The sequence below is a fragment of the Filicampus tigris genome, chromosome 3 (assembly GCF_054856515.1).
Source record: "Filicampus tigris isolate MCC_2025a chromosome 3, RoL_Ftig_1.0, whole genome shotgun sequence".
NCBI lineage: Eukaryota > Metazoa > Chordata > Actinopteri > Syngnathiformes > Syngnathidae > Filicampus > Filicampus tigris.
In genome coordinates this window covers 8,242,485-8,260,603 of record NC_141219.1, presented here as the reverse complement: position 1 = coordinate 8,260,603, position 18,119 = coordinate 8,242,485, and the positions used below count along the sequence as shown (strand labels likewise).

Sequence of the window (18,119 nt, the reverse complement as noted above, 5' to 3'; positions counted from 1 at the left end):
CATAGCTCCCATTTTCTGTTATCGTGAAAATACTCATGTCACTTCAAGAATTATACCAAATACTCGTTTTTCTAAATTTGCAGTTTCAATATGACACAGCCTTACACATTTCACATAATGCACCTCGTTTAGAAATTAAAAAAAAAAAAAAAAAAAACTTCGTTAATGGCTTCTTTACATAGGAACCCTCCGCATTCCCAAAGACCCACATAGCAACCAGTGAATTTCTGTAATGTTCTTTGAACCGATGACAGTTCTGTCATCATCGTTGCATTGTATTGACCTCTAGTGGAATTTTTGCGTAGGTGCACCATAGGTTACAACGCACAGTGTTCCGTAGTGGCGGAGCCAGAACGTGGCTAATGGGTGGGCCTGAAAAAATGAGGATGGGCCTGAATATTTCTCTCACTGAGCACAATCCATCGTATATTCAAATAAAATGACAAACTGAATAATATGAAGTTCAGATCCTCCTTTAACAAACACAATTAAGATATTCTTAATATTCAATAAAGACAACAAAACGCAAATTAAGAAAAATAATTTAATAATACTTTAAAAATACATATTTTCTCATGAATCTCACTGGGTGGGCAGTCTGTCAATTTGGGTCCGCCCCTGCAGTACTGTAAAATAACAGGTAATAATCACTAGGGAAAAAAACTGTACAACACAAACTATAACTTCATACCATTCACCCCAAGAAATGAAGCAATACCGAAAATATACATGTTTACAATTTGCTGGAGCATGAATGTAATTCCCCAATTCACGCGCGTGCTTGCAGGGACACGCACACATGCACCTGCACACACACTCACACACACTAGCCATTGTATGCAATGTGCATGTCAGTTCTGTTAAAGGTCACGTTTTCTCTTGCAGTCTGGCAGAAGATAATTGGATGAAGGAAGTAGGGTGCCAATTACAATGTTAAGGTTAAGAGAAATAGAATAGCAGAAATAGAGATATGTCTGTCATTTTATCAGAATTTATGCCATTTTCATTTTAGCCCAAGTAACGGCTCTATTTACTTGTAAATGTTTGGTATATCTGAGGCCTTGTTGGACTATGTTCTTATTTTAAGTTTTATATCCATTGCTATTGTCTTAAAAAAAAAAAAAAAAGACCAAGATCCAATCCCAAATTCACCCCTTACGTCTCGTCTTGTCCCTTCCCTTCTTGTGTCCAAAAGTTTGAAACCTCGGTGTGCTGATAGATTCAGGTCTGACTTTCAGCAGTCATATCAACTAAATCACAAAAACAGCATTCTATCAACTGAAGAACATATCCAGAGTGAAGGGTTGTATGTTCCAAGCAGGTCAGGAGAAGCTCACCCATACTTTCATCTCCAGTAGACTTGACTTTTGTAATGGTCTTGTGAATGGACTCCCACAAGAGAGCATCAAAAAGTTTCATCTCGGGTTCTATTGGATTAGTGGAACCCAGAGTTCAAAGCAAACATGGTGAAGCAGCATTACGCTGTTAAGATGCACTCAAAAGGAATAAACTTCCAACACAAGTGAAGTCAGTCCCAAAAGTGTGAATCTTCTTAAATCCAGGTTAAAAACAATGTTATTCTCATGCTTATGATTAAGATTTTGCGAAGCATTTTTAAGATCATTAAAGAAAAAAAATTCATGCACTGTATGTTCTGTCAGTCATTTTAGTAAACTGCACACCTATTGAGATCAGGATCTGTTTCACAAGAACGAACTGGCAGCACATATCATAAAAACAGCTACAAAGAAGTGACAGTACAGGGTTTTTAAACATACAGTGTTTGAGGCGCGATGACGTTTCCGAGCAATTTCACATTCAAAACAGGGGCATTGTTCAGGCGTCTCAAGCAGGGACTCCTTCAGCACTGAACGGAAAATTCCAATTGGAACGAGTTCAGAGAGGTTCATTTTAGTCAACGGTGCATTCCATAGCGCGGGGGCTGCAAAGCTGAAAGCTCGTTGAACAAATTCAGTCCTTAGTCGGGGAACAGATTGGCGCAAGAACGCAAAGCATAGCAAATGCTCGTCTTTTGCAACGAGTCGTACAAAAAAGGACGACTCGCACATACACAGTACATACCGTACATACATACGTACAAACCGGCCCTAGAATCACGGTAATAATAATAATAATAAACTTGAATAGATCCGCCCCTCCACTGAGCAGCATCTGAATCCCATCCCTTCATTCAGAACCAAAACAAGAGTAATCTGCAGTCAGATGACAATACTTGATGACGCGGTTCGGATTTTGACACTAAACAGAACGGGGGCGGGGGTAACATTTCCATTGTTGATACTGAATTATCTTTATTGTCCACAGTGTTATCAAGAGAAGAGAATAATAATTATTATTATTGGTTAGATTTGCAGTTCTGCCCACTTGCTCCTGGGCTGTTTTACTACCATTTAAAATGGTGCGCTGTGTAAGTGCAAGTGGACGGAATAATGATGATTGATTCACCAAGAATCAACGGTTAGACAAATTGAATTTAGACGTAAATGGGTGTTCAATAGGAGAATGATGCCAAACGCACATCAAAATGGCAACTGTTGATAAATGTTTGCGTATGCTTAAATACTTGCCAGAAAATCAACTGACTGAAGTTAGCTGAACTGAATTGTGTCCAAAAAAAAGTTGTTCCAAAGATGGAACAACTGCATGTTCAGCAATTGAATTCTATTAGTGTACAGGTTGTGATGCGTGCATGTGTGTGTGAGATCTTCATTTCTGTGACCCTCCGTCCTCCGATCTGACTCCCAGTCAACCACTGTCAGTCTGCAGTTCACTGGAGTGTGAGCTCTCCACCAATCTGTGTGCTCTTTGCACCCCTCACTCCATCGTCGGAGTGTTTTTTTTTTCTTTTCCCAGCTATCTACACAGGTCGGTGCATCTCGATAAATGGGAAAATCGTGGAAAACTTGATTCCTGAATTTCAACAGAAAGCGAAACTGAAACAACCTACGTTATGTAGAGAGTTGTTGTAAGCAATACGTTTCAGAAGGCCAAGGCCCACCCGATTTCGATATAACAATTTAATTCGATTTTTTCCTATGTTACGGTCCAATCCCTTCAGATGATGGTTTTGCTTGTTTTAAGCAGCAGTGAGATATAATCATCAAATTAGTTTAAAATATGAAATCATAGAATATTTCACTCTGTGTGTAGTGAATCTATATAACTCCTGCCGTAGAAGGAAGGAAAATAGCACCCTATAATATTGTATTTTATAAAAACATATGCAAAGTAGTATAGCATAATAAATAGAATGTAAATATTTACTAATTTGTTTTGTATGGCCAAAAAAAAAAACAGATTTTCATCTTTTTTTCTTTTCCTCGTTTCTAATTCACGTAAAATTATCGTAACACCTCATGGCCCGAGGGGCGAATGAGGATGAGGTAGTATAATCTACCTGTCTATCTACACACATAGACACATACGGTAGAGGTCCCTCTTAGCCAATGGGATGCCAGGAAGATGCTATGTAATAGTCAATGGCAGAGCAGCAATGAGTATGTTGCGTTCAGGAAACTCTGGAGCAGCGAGTAGCAGCCCATACTGTATTTTTACCTTTCGTATCCTGAAATTTCTCACGTAACAAGAGCCAATATTTTCGCTTTGAGGCGTTTCGTAACTTGAACATTTCGTATGAAGAGACGTTCGTAAGTACACATGCCACTGTATTTTAAGGGCAACACTGTGTTATATGTCAGATTTTGTTGATTATGGCGGCGCCATGTGGACAAAAGCGGTAGTGTTTTGACAAAAATCAACCACATTTCCCATGCGTGCCAGCGCGTAGTGTCGTGAAATCCTGAGCCGTCCTTATAGCGTAAGGAGGAAGTGAGTATGCCGTAAAGCAATTCAGGACATTTTTTTTTTTTTTTGTGTGCCAGGGTTGATCCCATCCTCCTCAAAGTTGCTTTGTGCCAGTAAAAACGAAACAGACTCCCTCAGGGCACAAAGTCCCATTCAACTACTGTACTTGTAAGTCAATGTTTCATCAAAAGAGTTGTGAAAACCTTTTATTAAGGTCCATTTCTTGCCCAGTGCTGCTTTACGTGATTCAGTAAGCTACTAATCGGCATAAGACTGACATTTGTGTTTAATGTTTTCTCCCTCTTATGTAGGTAACACCTTTCAATATAATGCAGAGTGCATTCATGGACTATTTTTATTTTATCTCTTAAATTGGTTTGAATCAAATGGTCCTAATCTTATGGCTCGTGAGTGAATGGTGGTAAGGTTTAGTCGCAAAAAGAATTTCACAGTAGTTCATGTACATGATCCTTTTTGCAAATATTTCCATCTTGGAGTCACATGCAGTATAAAATCAAATACATTTCCACAACCAGGAAAATGATAATTGTAAAACTGTGCTTGTGGCAAGATTTCATTTAGTGGCTTGACTTACTCGGGTTGTGTTACTTGTCACTGGTAATGTTTGCTTTATCATGAAAAATATGTTTATAACTTTTTTTTTTTTTTTTTTTCCATTTTCCCATTTGTTTCCTTGAGTTGCTCTTGGGCTTACATCAACACGGACACACACGCACACATCATCATCATCATCATCATCATCATACAATGCATCCAAGAGCTGAGACCTGTAAATTCTTGAGTGTGGCTCCACCAAAGTGTGTCATTAATATGACTAGATCGTCAGAAGTCACGTGACTGGGCTTGTGCGTGCGTGCGTGTGCATGTGTGTGTCTTTAGTATCATAATCAGTGCCCCAGCTGAATCGGAGCCAGAGGATCCATTAGAGCAGATTGAGGAGCACAAGGGGACAGACATTACCCTCAGAGAAGGTGATGATGACAACACACATAGAAGCATAACCGCACGCACACACGCCCACACAAAAACAGGGTGTGGTTGGTGGCCACTGTACGTTGTGATGAGTTAAGAGACGTGAGAGTGTAAAATACTCATTTATAATACAACTAAACAACATTTGATACATTTCCCAATGATGGTGTGTTCCTTCAAAATGAAAACACTTTATTATAAATTTTAGATCTACTGTACTGTATACTTCCCCCACGGTATTCCGTGTGTGCGTAAATGTGAAGGGTTCACATGGGTCCCATCCATCGTGCTCCGCTCCGCCTCCGTTTGAGAGTGAACCAGTCCCCAGGGGGTAATATGTGCTATTGTGTGTGTGTGTGTGGTGCCAATATTTTTCCCCCCACTGCGTTTCTATGGGCAAGGGGGGGGGCTGTCCATCCTTTCTGTCATTATAAAAGCACTGCGCTGTGAGGAAGAATACCTTACTCTGGTGGCAACACCCAAAATCAGAGAAGCAGGCTATCACAGCATTAAAGCAGACAGTTTCAGTACTTACATGTCAGAAATTGTTGAGAAATGTCATATTGGAAGGAAATTCGAACATGTAATGGCTACTCTGAGCTGTACAATGAAAAAAAAAAAATGCGTAAATAAAATGGAGTAAATTCAACTATCATTTTTTTCCAGTGTAAGAAAGTTAAATGCCAAGAAATATAAATACAACAATGTTCTTGGTTTACTAGAAATATGTGATGGTAGCCAGTTGTCGCCAGGTAATTTGTCATGCATTCCACCCATAAAGTAGACAAAGCGCAACCGGGGTGCAGTTGCGTCACATCATGAGAAAGTACACTGAAAAAAATGGAATGTTCAACTTACTCAATTTTATTTCATCTGTGGTTGCACAGAATAAAATCATGGATCTACTTGTAGTCTACTTAAGGATTCTGGATTCAGATTATATTTTGTGTAACCACTTGATGAAATAAAACTGAGTAAATGCAACACACTATTTTTCAGTGTGTGGTAAATTACAGTTTAAATTCATCAACCGATTAACCCCCCCAAATAAAAAAAATGTAGCTGTCTCCAAAGTCAGTAAATGCACTATTTTAACCCACCAAAATACAAGGTCATTTCAATTGAAACAACTTCAAAATATAAATTGACATTTGTGGCAAACATTTAGATTTTAACAATTTGCTTTCTTTATTGTGACAAAAATGTAGATTTTTTTTTATTTATTTTAGAAATCGTTTTTACTTATATATTTTAATTGAGGGGCTAATTTGTAAACTCATATTTTGTTGTTGTGAAATGCAGGACAGCCAGTGTTCACAACAGCAAAGATATTTAGTTGAATTTTGTCAAGGTTTGTTGCCTTGGAATTTTGACTTCATCCAACTTTATATTTTATTTATTTAGTTGTTGTTGTTGTTTTTTTACAGTGTACTAGTACTGTTATCAACACACAAATGGGAACGTGCTCCGAATAAAACCTGCCTGCACATAATTCTACCCATCTATACTACATGTATGTTCTAAATTTAGCCAAAAATTTGAATAACACCAAGGAACTGTTGTGACAGCTGACACTGCCCATTTAGACAGAGATGTTTTAAACACACGTTCAATAAATGCAATTGAATCCAATGGACGCGCATGCAAATTCTCTTCCCGGCAACTTTCACTTAAAAATCACTGAAGCTGATTCTAAATTTGACTCAATCTGCATCCATGCCTCACCGATTGGACAGCAATTGGCGCGTTCCCCTGCTGAGCTCCAGTCCGTCTACCTGCAGCCAGTCTGAGTGGTTCTGGGGCCGGTTGGATAATTAGGTTCTCCTGGCTGATTTAATTATGGAAGCCGCTACATTCATTTAGCTCACGATTCTCCTCAGCTGCTTGGAGAGGCTAATGGAGGAGATGGAGAGATATATGGGAACCAATAAGACATGGCAGTATCTTGTGCTGTGTGATACATGCACTGATATATCTAATAGGGTTATCTTTATAAAACACATGGTTTTACGCAACACGTACTTTTTGAATTCTCAGCAACAATATCATCTTTCATCTGCATCACATATTTGTACTTTTCTTACCTCATCCTGGAACAGTTTCCAGCATCAGCGGTGCAATTAAATTAGAGAGCACATTTTTGAAAAAAAAAAAAAAAAAAAAAAAGCACATAAATGTCAGGCATCATGATAGCAAAGCGCCTGATGAGATGGAGAATGGAATCTCTTTGATCCAGAAATCAATCACTCATGTTCAAGCAACAGACATGTTCTCTGGAATTTACCAAGATATGGCAAAAGGGAGGTGACGGAAAGGTTGCCATTTTAAAACGATAACTTGAACTCTAGTATAAGGTCCAAATTCAACTGGAAGGGCTACACTGTGTTCTCAATATGATTCAAGTTTGTGGGAAAAAATGCTGTGTTGATTTTACTCAATTTTATTTTTGTCAAGTGACTGCACAAAATAAAATCATCTGGATCCAGGTACATTTTTAAGTGGAGACATAGTGTAATCTACTTAAAAAATAAAAGAATAAATAAAATTGAGTGAATTCAACCAAAATGTTTTTCAGTGTTTACCCATTTATCAGTTGTGGTGCTTTTCAGCTGTGAGGGAAAATGTACTCAAACAGCTGGAACGATAAGCATGGCAAAAAAAATGTGAAATTTTTCAACAGCACAAAGTTGGATTTCAAGCTCAGCGGATTTGACGGGCAAAGCTTCTGCTCATTGCTGAACAGCAAAATTCCGAGACCAAAATCTGCTTCGATCACACAACCAATGACACCAATAAAGACGCTGTAGGACATTCTAAATATATCCAGTCATCATGAACGAGTGACTCTTTTGGTTCTGATCCAAATGGTCTTTTCGTCAGAGTCCTACGTAAAACCGTCCCCCAGCCACCTCCCCTTCGTCCGTAAAGCACAAAATAAATGGATTGACTCGAACGGGCCGCAGTTTTCCTTCATAATTGTTAATTACGGTGAGTGCTCGGTGAGGCAGCCACTACGAATGGAGATGGGATGTACTCTCCCCTCCCCCCGCCCTGTCCATTTTATGGGATTGGTCTTAGTTCTCAAGGACACAAAAAAGGACACTTATGATGAAGGAGGTGGTGCAGGGGATGGGTGGGGCACGATCGTCATTCTTGCGCATTAGTATTGGTGGAGATCTTGGCAACAGGCGCCAGGATGCTACACCCCTCATCCAAGTGAATCACTACTGACCACCGGCAACCCCGCCCAATCCAAGTGGCTCCCGCTCCAGTCCAAGACGAGAGTACAGCACTTAAAGTAATGTAAATAACCAGGGAGGGGGAGCTATTTTAAGACATCGCCTTTCACGATGGCCACGGGTGGGGACAAAGACGCAACCCAAGCGATTGTAATTTCACTCACGTTTTCAGACATGTTCTCTGTCGACCATCAAACTGGCCGAAGGGCCATTTAGAAAAGAAAGCCCTGACGTGAGATGCTGTTAAGAAACTATGAACTTAACAAGCTATAGCTCAAAAATAGGGAAAGGAAAATGTATTCATAAAGATTGTGCCCGAAGTAAATGCAAAATGGACAAACTAGGCGTATGTATAAGTACTGTACAATTAAATGAGGTACCAGAGTTTCAAAAACGTTTGACATTCAATTAAAGTATATTATTAACAAAAACAATTTACTATTCCAAAAGTAGATTTTATATATTTTTTTACATTATAATGTTACATTTTTTTATTGTTACATCTGCTATGACATCAAAAATAAATAAACATTTAGATAACATCCTTCCTTCTTACATGGTTAACGTTGAACAGCAATTTCTTATTTCTATGCCTTTCCCCCCGTACACTGAAAAAAATGCTGTGCATTATTTACACAATTGTATTTTGCCAAGTGGTTGCACGAAATAAAAGCAAATGAATCCAGACAGATTTCTTTAAGCAGTCTGTAAAATGTATCTGGATGCATATGATTTTATTTAGTGCAAAAAACCTGACCAAGTAAAATTTAGTAAATTCAAGCATCATTTTTTTCAGTGTAAAATGAAAAAAATACTTGTTGAATTCACTCTATTTTATTGTCAAGTGGGTTGAATCCAGATACATTTTTTTAAAGTAAACTATACATCCACTTAAAAATTATACCTGGATCTAGATATTATTTTTTGCAGCCAACTTGACAAAATAAAATTGAGTAAATCCAACACAGCATTTTTTTCCAGCATATTTATACAAACATATACGTCACAGACAAAATAATCTGTACATGGCTGTGAACAACACACACATTACAGATTCATAATTTAAAAATGACTGACACACTATTCTGCGACAACTTGACTCGAAAAAAAAATGCACAAACAGCAAATTACATTTTTTTGATAGAACAAGATGATTTCAGAGTACATTCATATTGAAGTGATTTTTTTTCTTCACTGTCAGGTCTATGGAAATTCACACATCGCTTCTTCACACGATTTACATTAAGGCAACAGAATAAAAGTGTCATTTTACGTTGATGCTTCACACGAAATTTGCTTCGGAAAGAGAACTACTGCCACGCTTTAAGTCAACTATTTTCTCTATTGCTTTTAAATTCTGCTGACTGAGATTTGTGGATGAATTGCATGTTGTTTCACAGTCATTATCTCTTTTGTCTTCTTTTATCAATAGTAAAAAAAAAATAATAATTCTAGGAGCTGGTTAATAGGTCTGATGTGTTTCATTTATGTAATCACAATCTTTTTAATGTGATAATTTACATTCAGTATCACTCCATTCAGTAATCTCAATTTATTGGATGGCAACATGGCTGAGGAGACACGGTAGTAGAAGGTTCCTCTTCAAACTCATCTTTGATAAAGATGCTGATGGCAATCCTGATGCTTTTGTTGTCATTATAAATTTGAATATTACTGACAAAACATAATATCAGGGACATGACCTCGGTACCCCCCATGTCACATCTTCAAGGATTTTACTGGTTTTGCAGGTGTTATGTTATGTTTTTTTTTTTTTTTTTTTTTACAATGCAAACTAAACTTGTGCTGTCAAACTAAAACTGCTTCATGCCCTCTTTATACTTGTGCAGTTTGATATTGTCTGATTGTTGACAGAGAGAAAAAATGATAATGAGAAGGAGTGTCTCCTTCAAACAGACGCCGATATTATTGAGCTTCTAAAGTATGGGAGAGTTTGTGAAAGTGTTTATAATGTACCTCATGTGCGATCACTAAGCTGCTACATTATGTATCATGACGAGCATTATCACACTATTTAGCAGCATTTCAGACAGAAAGTATGAAAAAAATGTTTTTTAATTAAATACATTTAATTAATGATTATTATCCAAATAGTTTCCTATCTTACTGCAAATTGATTGTAATCAATATACTACTATATGGTGACTGATGATAAAGTGACACATTTTCCAAACTTTAGTTTCCACTCAGTGACGGCATTTTTGTGTAGTCCACACTAAAAACAGTTGGGTTAAAAATAACACCATTTTGGGTCAAAAATGGACCGATCCACTACTTGGGTCAATTTGACCCAACTTTCTGTGTTGTTTTTGCAGAAACAACCCCAAAAATGGGTAGTTTTGTACAACCCCCCCCCCAAATTGGGCTGTTTTGTACAAAACAATGCAAGAAGGTGGGCCAAATTGACCCAATTTGTGGATGGCTCCATTTTTGACTCAAAATTGTGTTATTGTTAACCCAATTGTTTTTAGAGTGTTAGTATTGATGTCGGGACTGAAAATAAAAGTTTGTACAATTTTCAGCTAATTTTGTGAGAACATATTGCTCTGGAAATGACCCTAGTGTCCAAGCTATAGACAGTCCGTGTTGTACCTCAACGTCCCTCGGAGAGGATGCTTGCTCATTGTTTTCTTTTTGATCGACGGCTTTTCATTCTTCATCGTGGTGGGAGGAGTCAGGGCTGGACTCCTCCTCTTCCTCCTCCACAGTGTCTGTTGGCAGCGTGTCACGGCGCGCGAACGCGGCCGCCAAGGTCACACTCAGCCGCGGTTTGACAGGCGCCATCTCAGACAGCCCGATGTTGTTGCCACGGGTGACGAGCGTGGTCTTATCCATGATCTCGCCACTGTGCTTGGACACCACGGCGTCGAGAAAGTCGTATTTATGAGACAGCTTGCCGCTCTCAAACAGGTACTTGGCCAGGTAGGAAAAGACAACGTTACCCAGAAAGGAAGCCAGCATCGACGCTGTCTTGAAAGGGAACTTTTGAATGACATATTCCTCCGTTTCTCCAGTGATGTGGTGCTTGCGCTGCTCGATGGTCCACCCGGGGTAATAAATGAAAGGGGGCAGTTTCAGGTAGGGCTCGCCACCACCTATACGCAGCACCATGCCAAAGAAGTACGCGGCCACCGAGCCGTATGTGTTGGTGCCTTTGACAAAGAGCACACTGAGGAGCTGGGGGAAGATGATGACATAAACCAAGTCCGAGCTGAGGTACCACAGCCCGTAAACTGTCCCCGTAACCAGCGCCATCAACGTAGCGAGACCACCGAACACAAAGATGGTGATGCGCATGACCCACACAATCTCACGATCCGATGCCTGTGGCGACAAAGAGGAGCGGACGCCTGGTTATGACAACAAGTTCTGAGTATGGTGTCAAAACATGCACACACATGCGCACACTGACCGATTGTCTGAAAGCCAGCTGGTAGATGTTCCTTGCAAACATGGAGCTCGCTGACAGGATGGACGAGTCAGCGGAGGACATGACAGCAGCGGACACCGCACCCAGGCCAAAAAAAGACACAAATGGCGGGCAGAGGTGCTGGAGAACGATGGGGAGAATCATATCGGCCTCTTCCTTCTCTTTGGGAGGAATGGCACCATATGTTGTTTGGTTCCAGTCTGAATGAGGGACGTGAGGGAAGACTGTTACAATATAGAAGTACCATTCATTTGCTTGAAACCTCATGCCAACCTGTATTAAAATTTGAAATATTTTACTTGTGAGGGGAGCGGACTATAACCTGGACTGCAGTCAATGGCATAGTGATTGAGAAGCTACACTACCAGTCCAGTATCCTCTACTGCAAAGCCACTAAGCTAGCGATGATTTTGTACGGTACAGTATCGTATCTCTGCATATCTGCAGAGATAAGTACAGTCAGAGGCGGGTAGTAACAAGCTACTTTTACTACGTTACATTTATTTGAGTAACCTTTTGGATAAGTTGTCCTCGTCAGAGTGGTCTTCGTGCAACATCGTTTTTACATAACTTTTACGACATCACATTGAGTTTTGTTTAAGCAATAAAAAGGGACAGGATTTGAATGATTACTGGGATATTCCTTTTTCTGTCTAATTTATGGTCGTGCACAGGTTAGAAAATACATAAATTAGAAGCTACTCACCAGTTACTCAGTACTTGAGTGTTTTTTCCAAGTGAATATTTACTTAAGCAGTTATTTGGAGAACCACTTTTAATGTTTGAGTCATATCCCAATTTAACAGTAGGCTTACTTAAGTGCAATTTTTGGTTACTCTATTAACCTCTCATTACAGGAAAAACTGAGTTCAGTGATGAGTTTTCATGGAAGAATCCACAATCTGGAGAGCAGTCCACTAATTTGATCCCTCGCCTCCTTGTGAGGTAACATTTAAAACGGATGGCTGCTAAATTATGAATGAGTGGAACCAGCTGCTATTTACCCAGCTCTCTCAGATCTAAAGGCAACATGGGCCCACCCTGAGGGGCACACACCAATCGCGAACGCAAACAGGCTCACACACACGCACACACAAGCACAAAACATATTTCATACACATGCCTGCTTATGTGTGAGAGGCCTCACCTGTGGAGGCCCCGATAGCTCCAATAAGAACGGAGGGAACGGCCATGACGAGGCATCCAAAAGCGGCGATGAAGGACAGCACTTGTGCGTAGGTAGCAGAGGACGCCGATAGGACTCGTTGGAAATACACCTGCCAAGGAATGCCTCCGAGCATCTGGGGTTAAATTACGCAGCAGTGAAATACATCTGGAAATCGAACCATTATCGCAACATCGTGACGATCGGATAGAAAACCAGGCGTGGGTCGCATTACCAGGAGGCAAAAATTGTCGATCCAGACCCAGGTGTCACTCTTGTTGACGCTGCCTCTCCATGGCGACTGGTACACGTGCTTCACTGCGGTCACCGTGATGTCTGACACGGCTGGGTTGGTCAGAGCAAATGGGACGCTGATCCACTGCAGGTGGAAAAAGCATTAAGTGAAAACACGTATATCCACCCCTCACATTTCTGCTAATATTCACACAGCAGTTATTGGCTGCTCAACATTCCGATAGTCAAGTGTCATTATCATAGCGCCGGTGCACCTAGTGAAGTGTCCAGTAAGTAAGTACAATAGCAGGGTTCGACATTATCAAATTTCTAAGTCACAAACGCTGAAAATGGCCCATATGTGCATTCTTTGTTTTACATTGAAATACTTTTATCACCAACTAGGGGCATGAATCAGGGTTAGCCTCGTGTTGCTAGCTTCGGCTAGCCCGATCGCTGCTAGGCCTTTATAGATTCCTCAGGTATCCGCGGGAACCGCGGAATAACGGCAGCAATGCAAGGTGACGTTTTGTCGCAGGAAGATTATGTCCACAAATGTACAGACAACAACTGTGCGCTAACGAAAACTTTACTCATCATAGAAGTCAAATCACACAGGGACATCAAGACACTTTAGGGCACGGTGCTGTCGTAACACCTGTCGGAATACGGCATACGAACAGCCTCGTTGAAGCGTAGCTAATGGTGAGTGATATTTGTCATCATTTGTTTTTATTTATTTCCATGCACGTCCTTCCAAGTTATTATTCACTCATTTCATATTACTGATTAATCATTTACTTTCCACATTCTCTCGAAAATATACCTACCAGGCCAACAAAGATGCAGAAGAGCTGCACAACGTCGGTGTAGGCCACTGAGTAAAGTCCTCCCACCAGCGTGTAAAAGATGGCAATGAGGGCCGAGATAACCACGGACATTTTGATGTTGATGTCCACGATGACGCTGAGCGTGGCACCTAAGGTCACAAACGCAGGCGAGACGACAATGGGAGGCAGATGATGTCACGCAGACACAGCCATAGCTTTTGATGAATTGCATTTTGGCAGCAATAAACGTACCAAGAGCCGACAAGATGGCGGCGGACCAGAAGATCTCCCCCATTAATGCGGGTATGAAGAGAAGGCCGCCCATGCGTTTGCCGTATAGCTGCTGGAACGGGTCTAACATGGTTACATAACCTCTTGAGCGCATGGGCTTGGCGAAAAAAAGCCCTCCTATAAGACAAAGAATTCACGTTTTTCACACGGGGATGCAAACGGATATAATTTACCACTTCAAGATTTTGAAGAAACGGCTAACTAAATTAATAAAGAAATGGTTCGGATATATATTTCAAGAGAAGACGGAGCCATTCTCAACTGTAATTAAAGAGCTGTTAAAGATGGGAATAAACCCCAGATTTTTTTTTTTAAGAATATGTATCCAGCAGGCCCACTAGTTGAAACACGGCATTCTGATTAAAATTGCGTTTGTGGAACATGAGTCAAGCAGCAAAATCCACCCCTTTTTAGCCATCTCAGGGGGCGGCCATTTTGTCACTTGTGTCGACTGAAAATGACATCACAACTGCTCGGGGAACGACCAATCATGGCTGACCTGTTTTCTGAACCTGAGCCGTGATTGGTCGTTACCTGAGCCCTGGGTAGTTGTGATGTCATTTTCAGCCGACAGAAGTGACAAAATGGCTGCCCTCTGAGATGGCTAAAAACGGGCGGATTAACTCTTATTCCACAAACGCAATATTTATCAGACTGCCTTGTTTCAACTAGTGGGCTTGCATGGAACATATTATTGAAAAAAATATGTTTGGGTTGACTTCTTCTTTAATGCTTTCATAAGTCATATCTAAAACTACATATCGCTGGCGGTGGGCCGAAACATTCTCACAATTTGGTGAGTTTGATATTTCTTGAAGTCTGCATTGCGTGGGTATATGGACAGAGCTCTGCCGCAAATAGCGAAAAACCAAGTGTAATTGACCAAACAAAAGGTTTGTAATAGCTTATTGATGCCACAAGATAGTGACAAAGGACTATTTTTGTCTAACTGAAACTAGTCCACTTATAAAACGGTTTCCTTGGCACAAAGGTGCCACTACATGGAGTTCAAAACACTCCCATTGAAAAAATAAAAATCAGCAAACAGGTGAATTCACGAATGTTAAACTGCAAATATGCGGGGGTTCACTGCGCGGTTTCACGATAATGAATACAAACTGATACTAACTGATTAATGTGAAGTAAAATACCTGAAATGGTCACGTTTAAAAATATCAAATTACAAGACATCACAACCTATATACAGTAGCCTCACTCACCCAAAACAAGACTGAGGGCATATCCAAAGGGGGCTTGAGCCCAAGCCAAGCCATAATCTGGCAGGTAAACGTACTCAGCTGTGCCATTAATGTAGCCTCCTCCAACCCAAGTTGCTGAAAATACCAGGGACAAAAATACTTTAGAAAATACTTAATCCAAAGTACTGAGTCCGTTTCTACTCCTTACTTGCATCGCAGAGTGTATTATGACATTCTTGCTGTCGTTCTTCCACAAAGAATGCACTGGCCATTTCATTAAGTACACCTGCACGTCTAATGAGATTCAAAATGATTTACATATATATTTTTTTAAATATGATTTTACAAACACAATGATCACTTTGATTAGAAGCATTACTAGTGCATAAATTATACTTTATGCGTTAAACACTGTGGCATTTTTAATATTTGATTGCCTATCCAGCACGATCATCTGCACACGTTGCACACTAACAGAAAAAAGAAACATTTTAAATTTATTACCGCACCATAATGAATAGTTATCTTTGATTTACTTGTGTTTTTTCAAAACTCTTTGGCTCTTATGAGGAGGAAAGTGTACTTAGTGTCTGGGAAGAAACAAAGAGATGTTACGTAAGAATGTATGCAACTTTCGAGGTAGACTGACTATTGTAACTCCACTGAATCAGCGATTTCGATTTTTTTTTTTTTTTGGTAGATAAAAAAAAAAAAAAGCACGTATCCGATTTACCTGTCATGGTAAATCCTCCGACGAATAATCCAATATCTCTGCCTCCGACCATGATGGTTTCGCTGCGGTCTGTACCCTCGGCCTCCCCGGAGTGTTTGTTCTTCCATGCCGCCCAGATGCCCACAAAGAGGATGAGAAGGTAGAAGAGCGCGATCGCCACAAGCCCCTCGACATGGATGGTCATGGTCGCGCCGGTCTTGCGCTGTAAAAACAAGGACGCATGGAGACCTGCGGCGCGCGCGCCGATATAAGTAATTCTTCCCCAAAAAAGTGTCTTAAAACGCACAGCATTGATTTTAAAGTACTTTCTGACATGAATCAACCACGGATGTGTGCAATGGAACCCATTAAAAAAACGCCTGAGAGCACATGAATAAAAGTCAAACACAAATGCATGCATGCGCGGCACGAGCCACAAAAATCCCATTACAGCATAGATTTATTTTAAAATGTGGAAACTTGGGTTCATTATTTTGTAGCTCAACGCGGAAAATAACTTAGGCTCTACTGTGCGTAATTTGCTAAAGTACGCACGAAAGATTACTTTAGCACATCTTTGAAGTGGCAGAAAATACCAATCTAGTAAAACGAAAAATGGTTCGCAGTTATCAAACTGTACGAGATCATTTTAAACCTACCTGAAAAGTTTCCAGAGGCATGTGCCGGGCTCCTCGGACGGGTCGCTCCAAAGCCTATACGAGGAGCGCTCCAGTGAGACAATGGCGGAGGTCTCCAGGGTGACTTGGTGGGCTTTTAAGGGGGGGGGGGGGGGGGGCAGGTATCGTCAGAGGACTGGTAACTCGCGTCAGAGGAACCGAATGGCTCTCTCCTCTCTCAGTACTCGCACATGCAGAGCCACGTCTTGCGTGCTGAGATTCAAGTACGTCTCGAATCTTGAATTCCGGGCTGCTTTATCAATTATCATATCAATTTGACTGAAACCATCACAGAAAGCCCTTTGTTCATTCTTGGCTATGATCACATGAAAGTCTCCATTGGGGGTAGCTCGGCCTGCTGGGTCATTTATTTTTTATTTCTGTCACATTCGGCTCACACAAGCCCAATTAGCTGACTCACTGCAACCGTCTTTTGAGTGTGCCTGAGAATGGGGGGCGGGGGGGGGGTAAGCTTTGACGCATCAATTGAAGGACACTGCGAAACATACGGATCAAATCTAGCTGTAGCTTTAATTTGTATTAAATTACGTACACCTGTACAATGAGATCAATCGTAAGAGTATCAAACATGTAAATGTCCTATTCCTTTTGTGGCAGTGGTGCAGAACTACACATCATCATCCTGAGAAGTGTTTTTGTATTTCAGCACTTTTTAACAAAAAAGAAAATGCTGTCCCATTCGAACACACTGTTAATACAAAATAATCTTCAGAAACACACTGATGAAAATGGCCTGGGTGAACCATTAATATTTTTACAGCACAACATTTTGAGGGAATCTGCCTCAGTCACGTGATTTCTGTGACTCTCAGAGAGACTTGCAGCGTGACTTCGACATTCTCAGACACCAGAACACAAGTCCAGAAGCGTTGCGACTGGTCTGTATCGATTTAAGCTAATTTCTGGCTCATCTGTTTCAGTGATGTTTGTGGGTTTTTCATTCTTTGAATACCAAATTTTCCTGAGCAATAAAAAATAACCGATAGTGACACAAAGAGCAGATAACCGATAGTGACACAAAGAGTAGGCTCAGCTATGTTCTAGGGCTGCTTTGCTAAATCTGGAATAATGGAAATAGGATCTCAAATATATTAATGTGACTGTAGACAAAAGCAGCAGAATGAATTCTGGCTCATATTCAGCCAATCGTTTCAAAACTCATTTGGCGGCGCTTCGCAATGCAGATGGACAATGACCCAAAGCATACAGCTGAAGCAGAAAGTTTTAAAGGCAGATGTGGAATGTTCTGAGACAAGAAAATCATGTGACCTGAATCTGATTGAACATGCATTCATTTCACTTGCTGAAGACAAAACTGAAAATATGTTTTTTTTTAAAGATAATTCTGGTGGACCAAACAAATGTCTTGGTTAATTTTCTGCAGTTTTTCCATCTATTACTTTTGTCGGTTTGTTGATTGGTCAATGACACTGAATGAGTTAAATTCGGAATGTAGTGTTAAAAGTCCATCAATTAGATGGA

General features: G+C 40.4%; 1 protein-coding gene across 1 annotated transcript; it reads right to left on the bottom strand.

Annotated features, from left to right (window-relative positions):
* Positions 1-8,567: 8,567 nt before the first annotated feature.
* On the bottom strand, positions 8,568-16,664 carry LOC147149760 (high-affinity choline transporter 1-like). Its single transcript, XM_086025459.1, has 9 exons — positions 16,599-16,664; positions 15,961-16,188; positions 15,249-15,362; positions 13,990-14,145; positions 13,738-13,886; positions 12,909-13,052; positions 12,656-12,809; positions 11,491-11,708; positions 8,568-11,402 (listed from the first exon to the last, which is right to left on the bottom strand). The coding sequence occupies exons 2-9, from the start codon at positions 16,142-16,144 to the stop codon at positions 10,728-10,730; spliced, it is 1,794 nt and encodes a 597-aa protein (XP_085881585.1). The 5' UTR covers positions 16,145-16,188; positions 16,599-16,664; the 3' UTR covers positions 8,568-10,727.
* Between the last annotated feature and the right edge of the window lie 1,455 nt (positions 16,665-18,119).

What these genes read in the sequence shown, in the direction of transcription:
- LOC147149760 (XM_086025459.1), bottom strand. Translation starts at nt 16,144, where the DNA reads ATGACCATCCATGTCGAGGGGCTTGTGGCGATCGCGCTCTTCTACCTT. An exon ending in CGGAGGATTTACCATGACAG is followed by an intron (nt 15,363 to 15,960) that starts GTAAATCGGATA and finishes TGGTATTTTCAG; the next exon opens with CAACTTGGGTTGGAGGAGGC. An exon ending in TGCCCTCAGTCTTGTTTTGG is followed by an intron (nt 14,146 to 15,248) that starts GTGAGTGAGGCT and finishes TTTGTCTTATAG; the next exon opens with GAGGGCTTTTTTTCGCCAAG.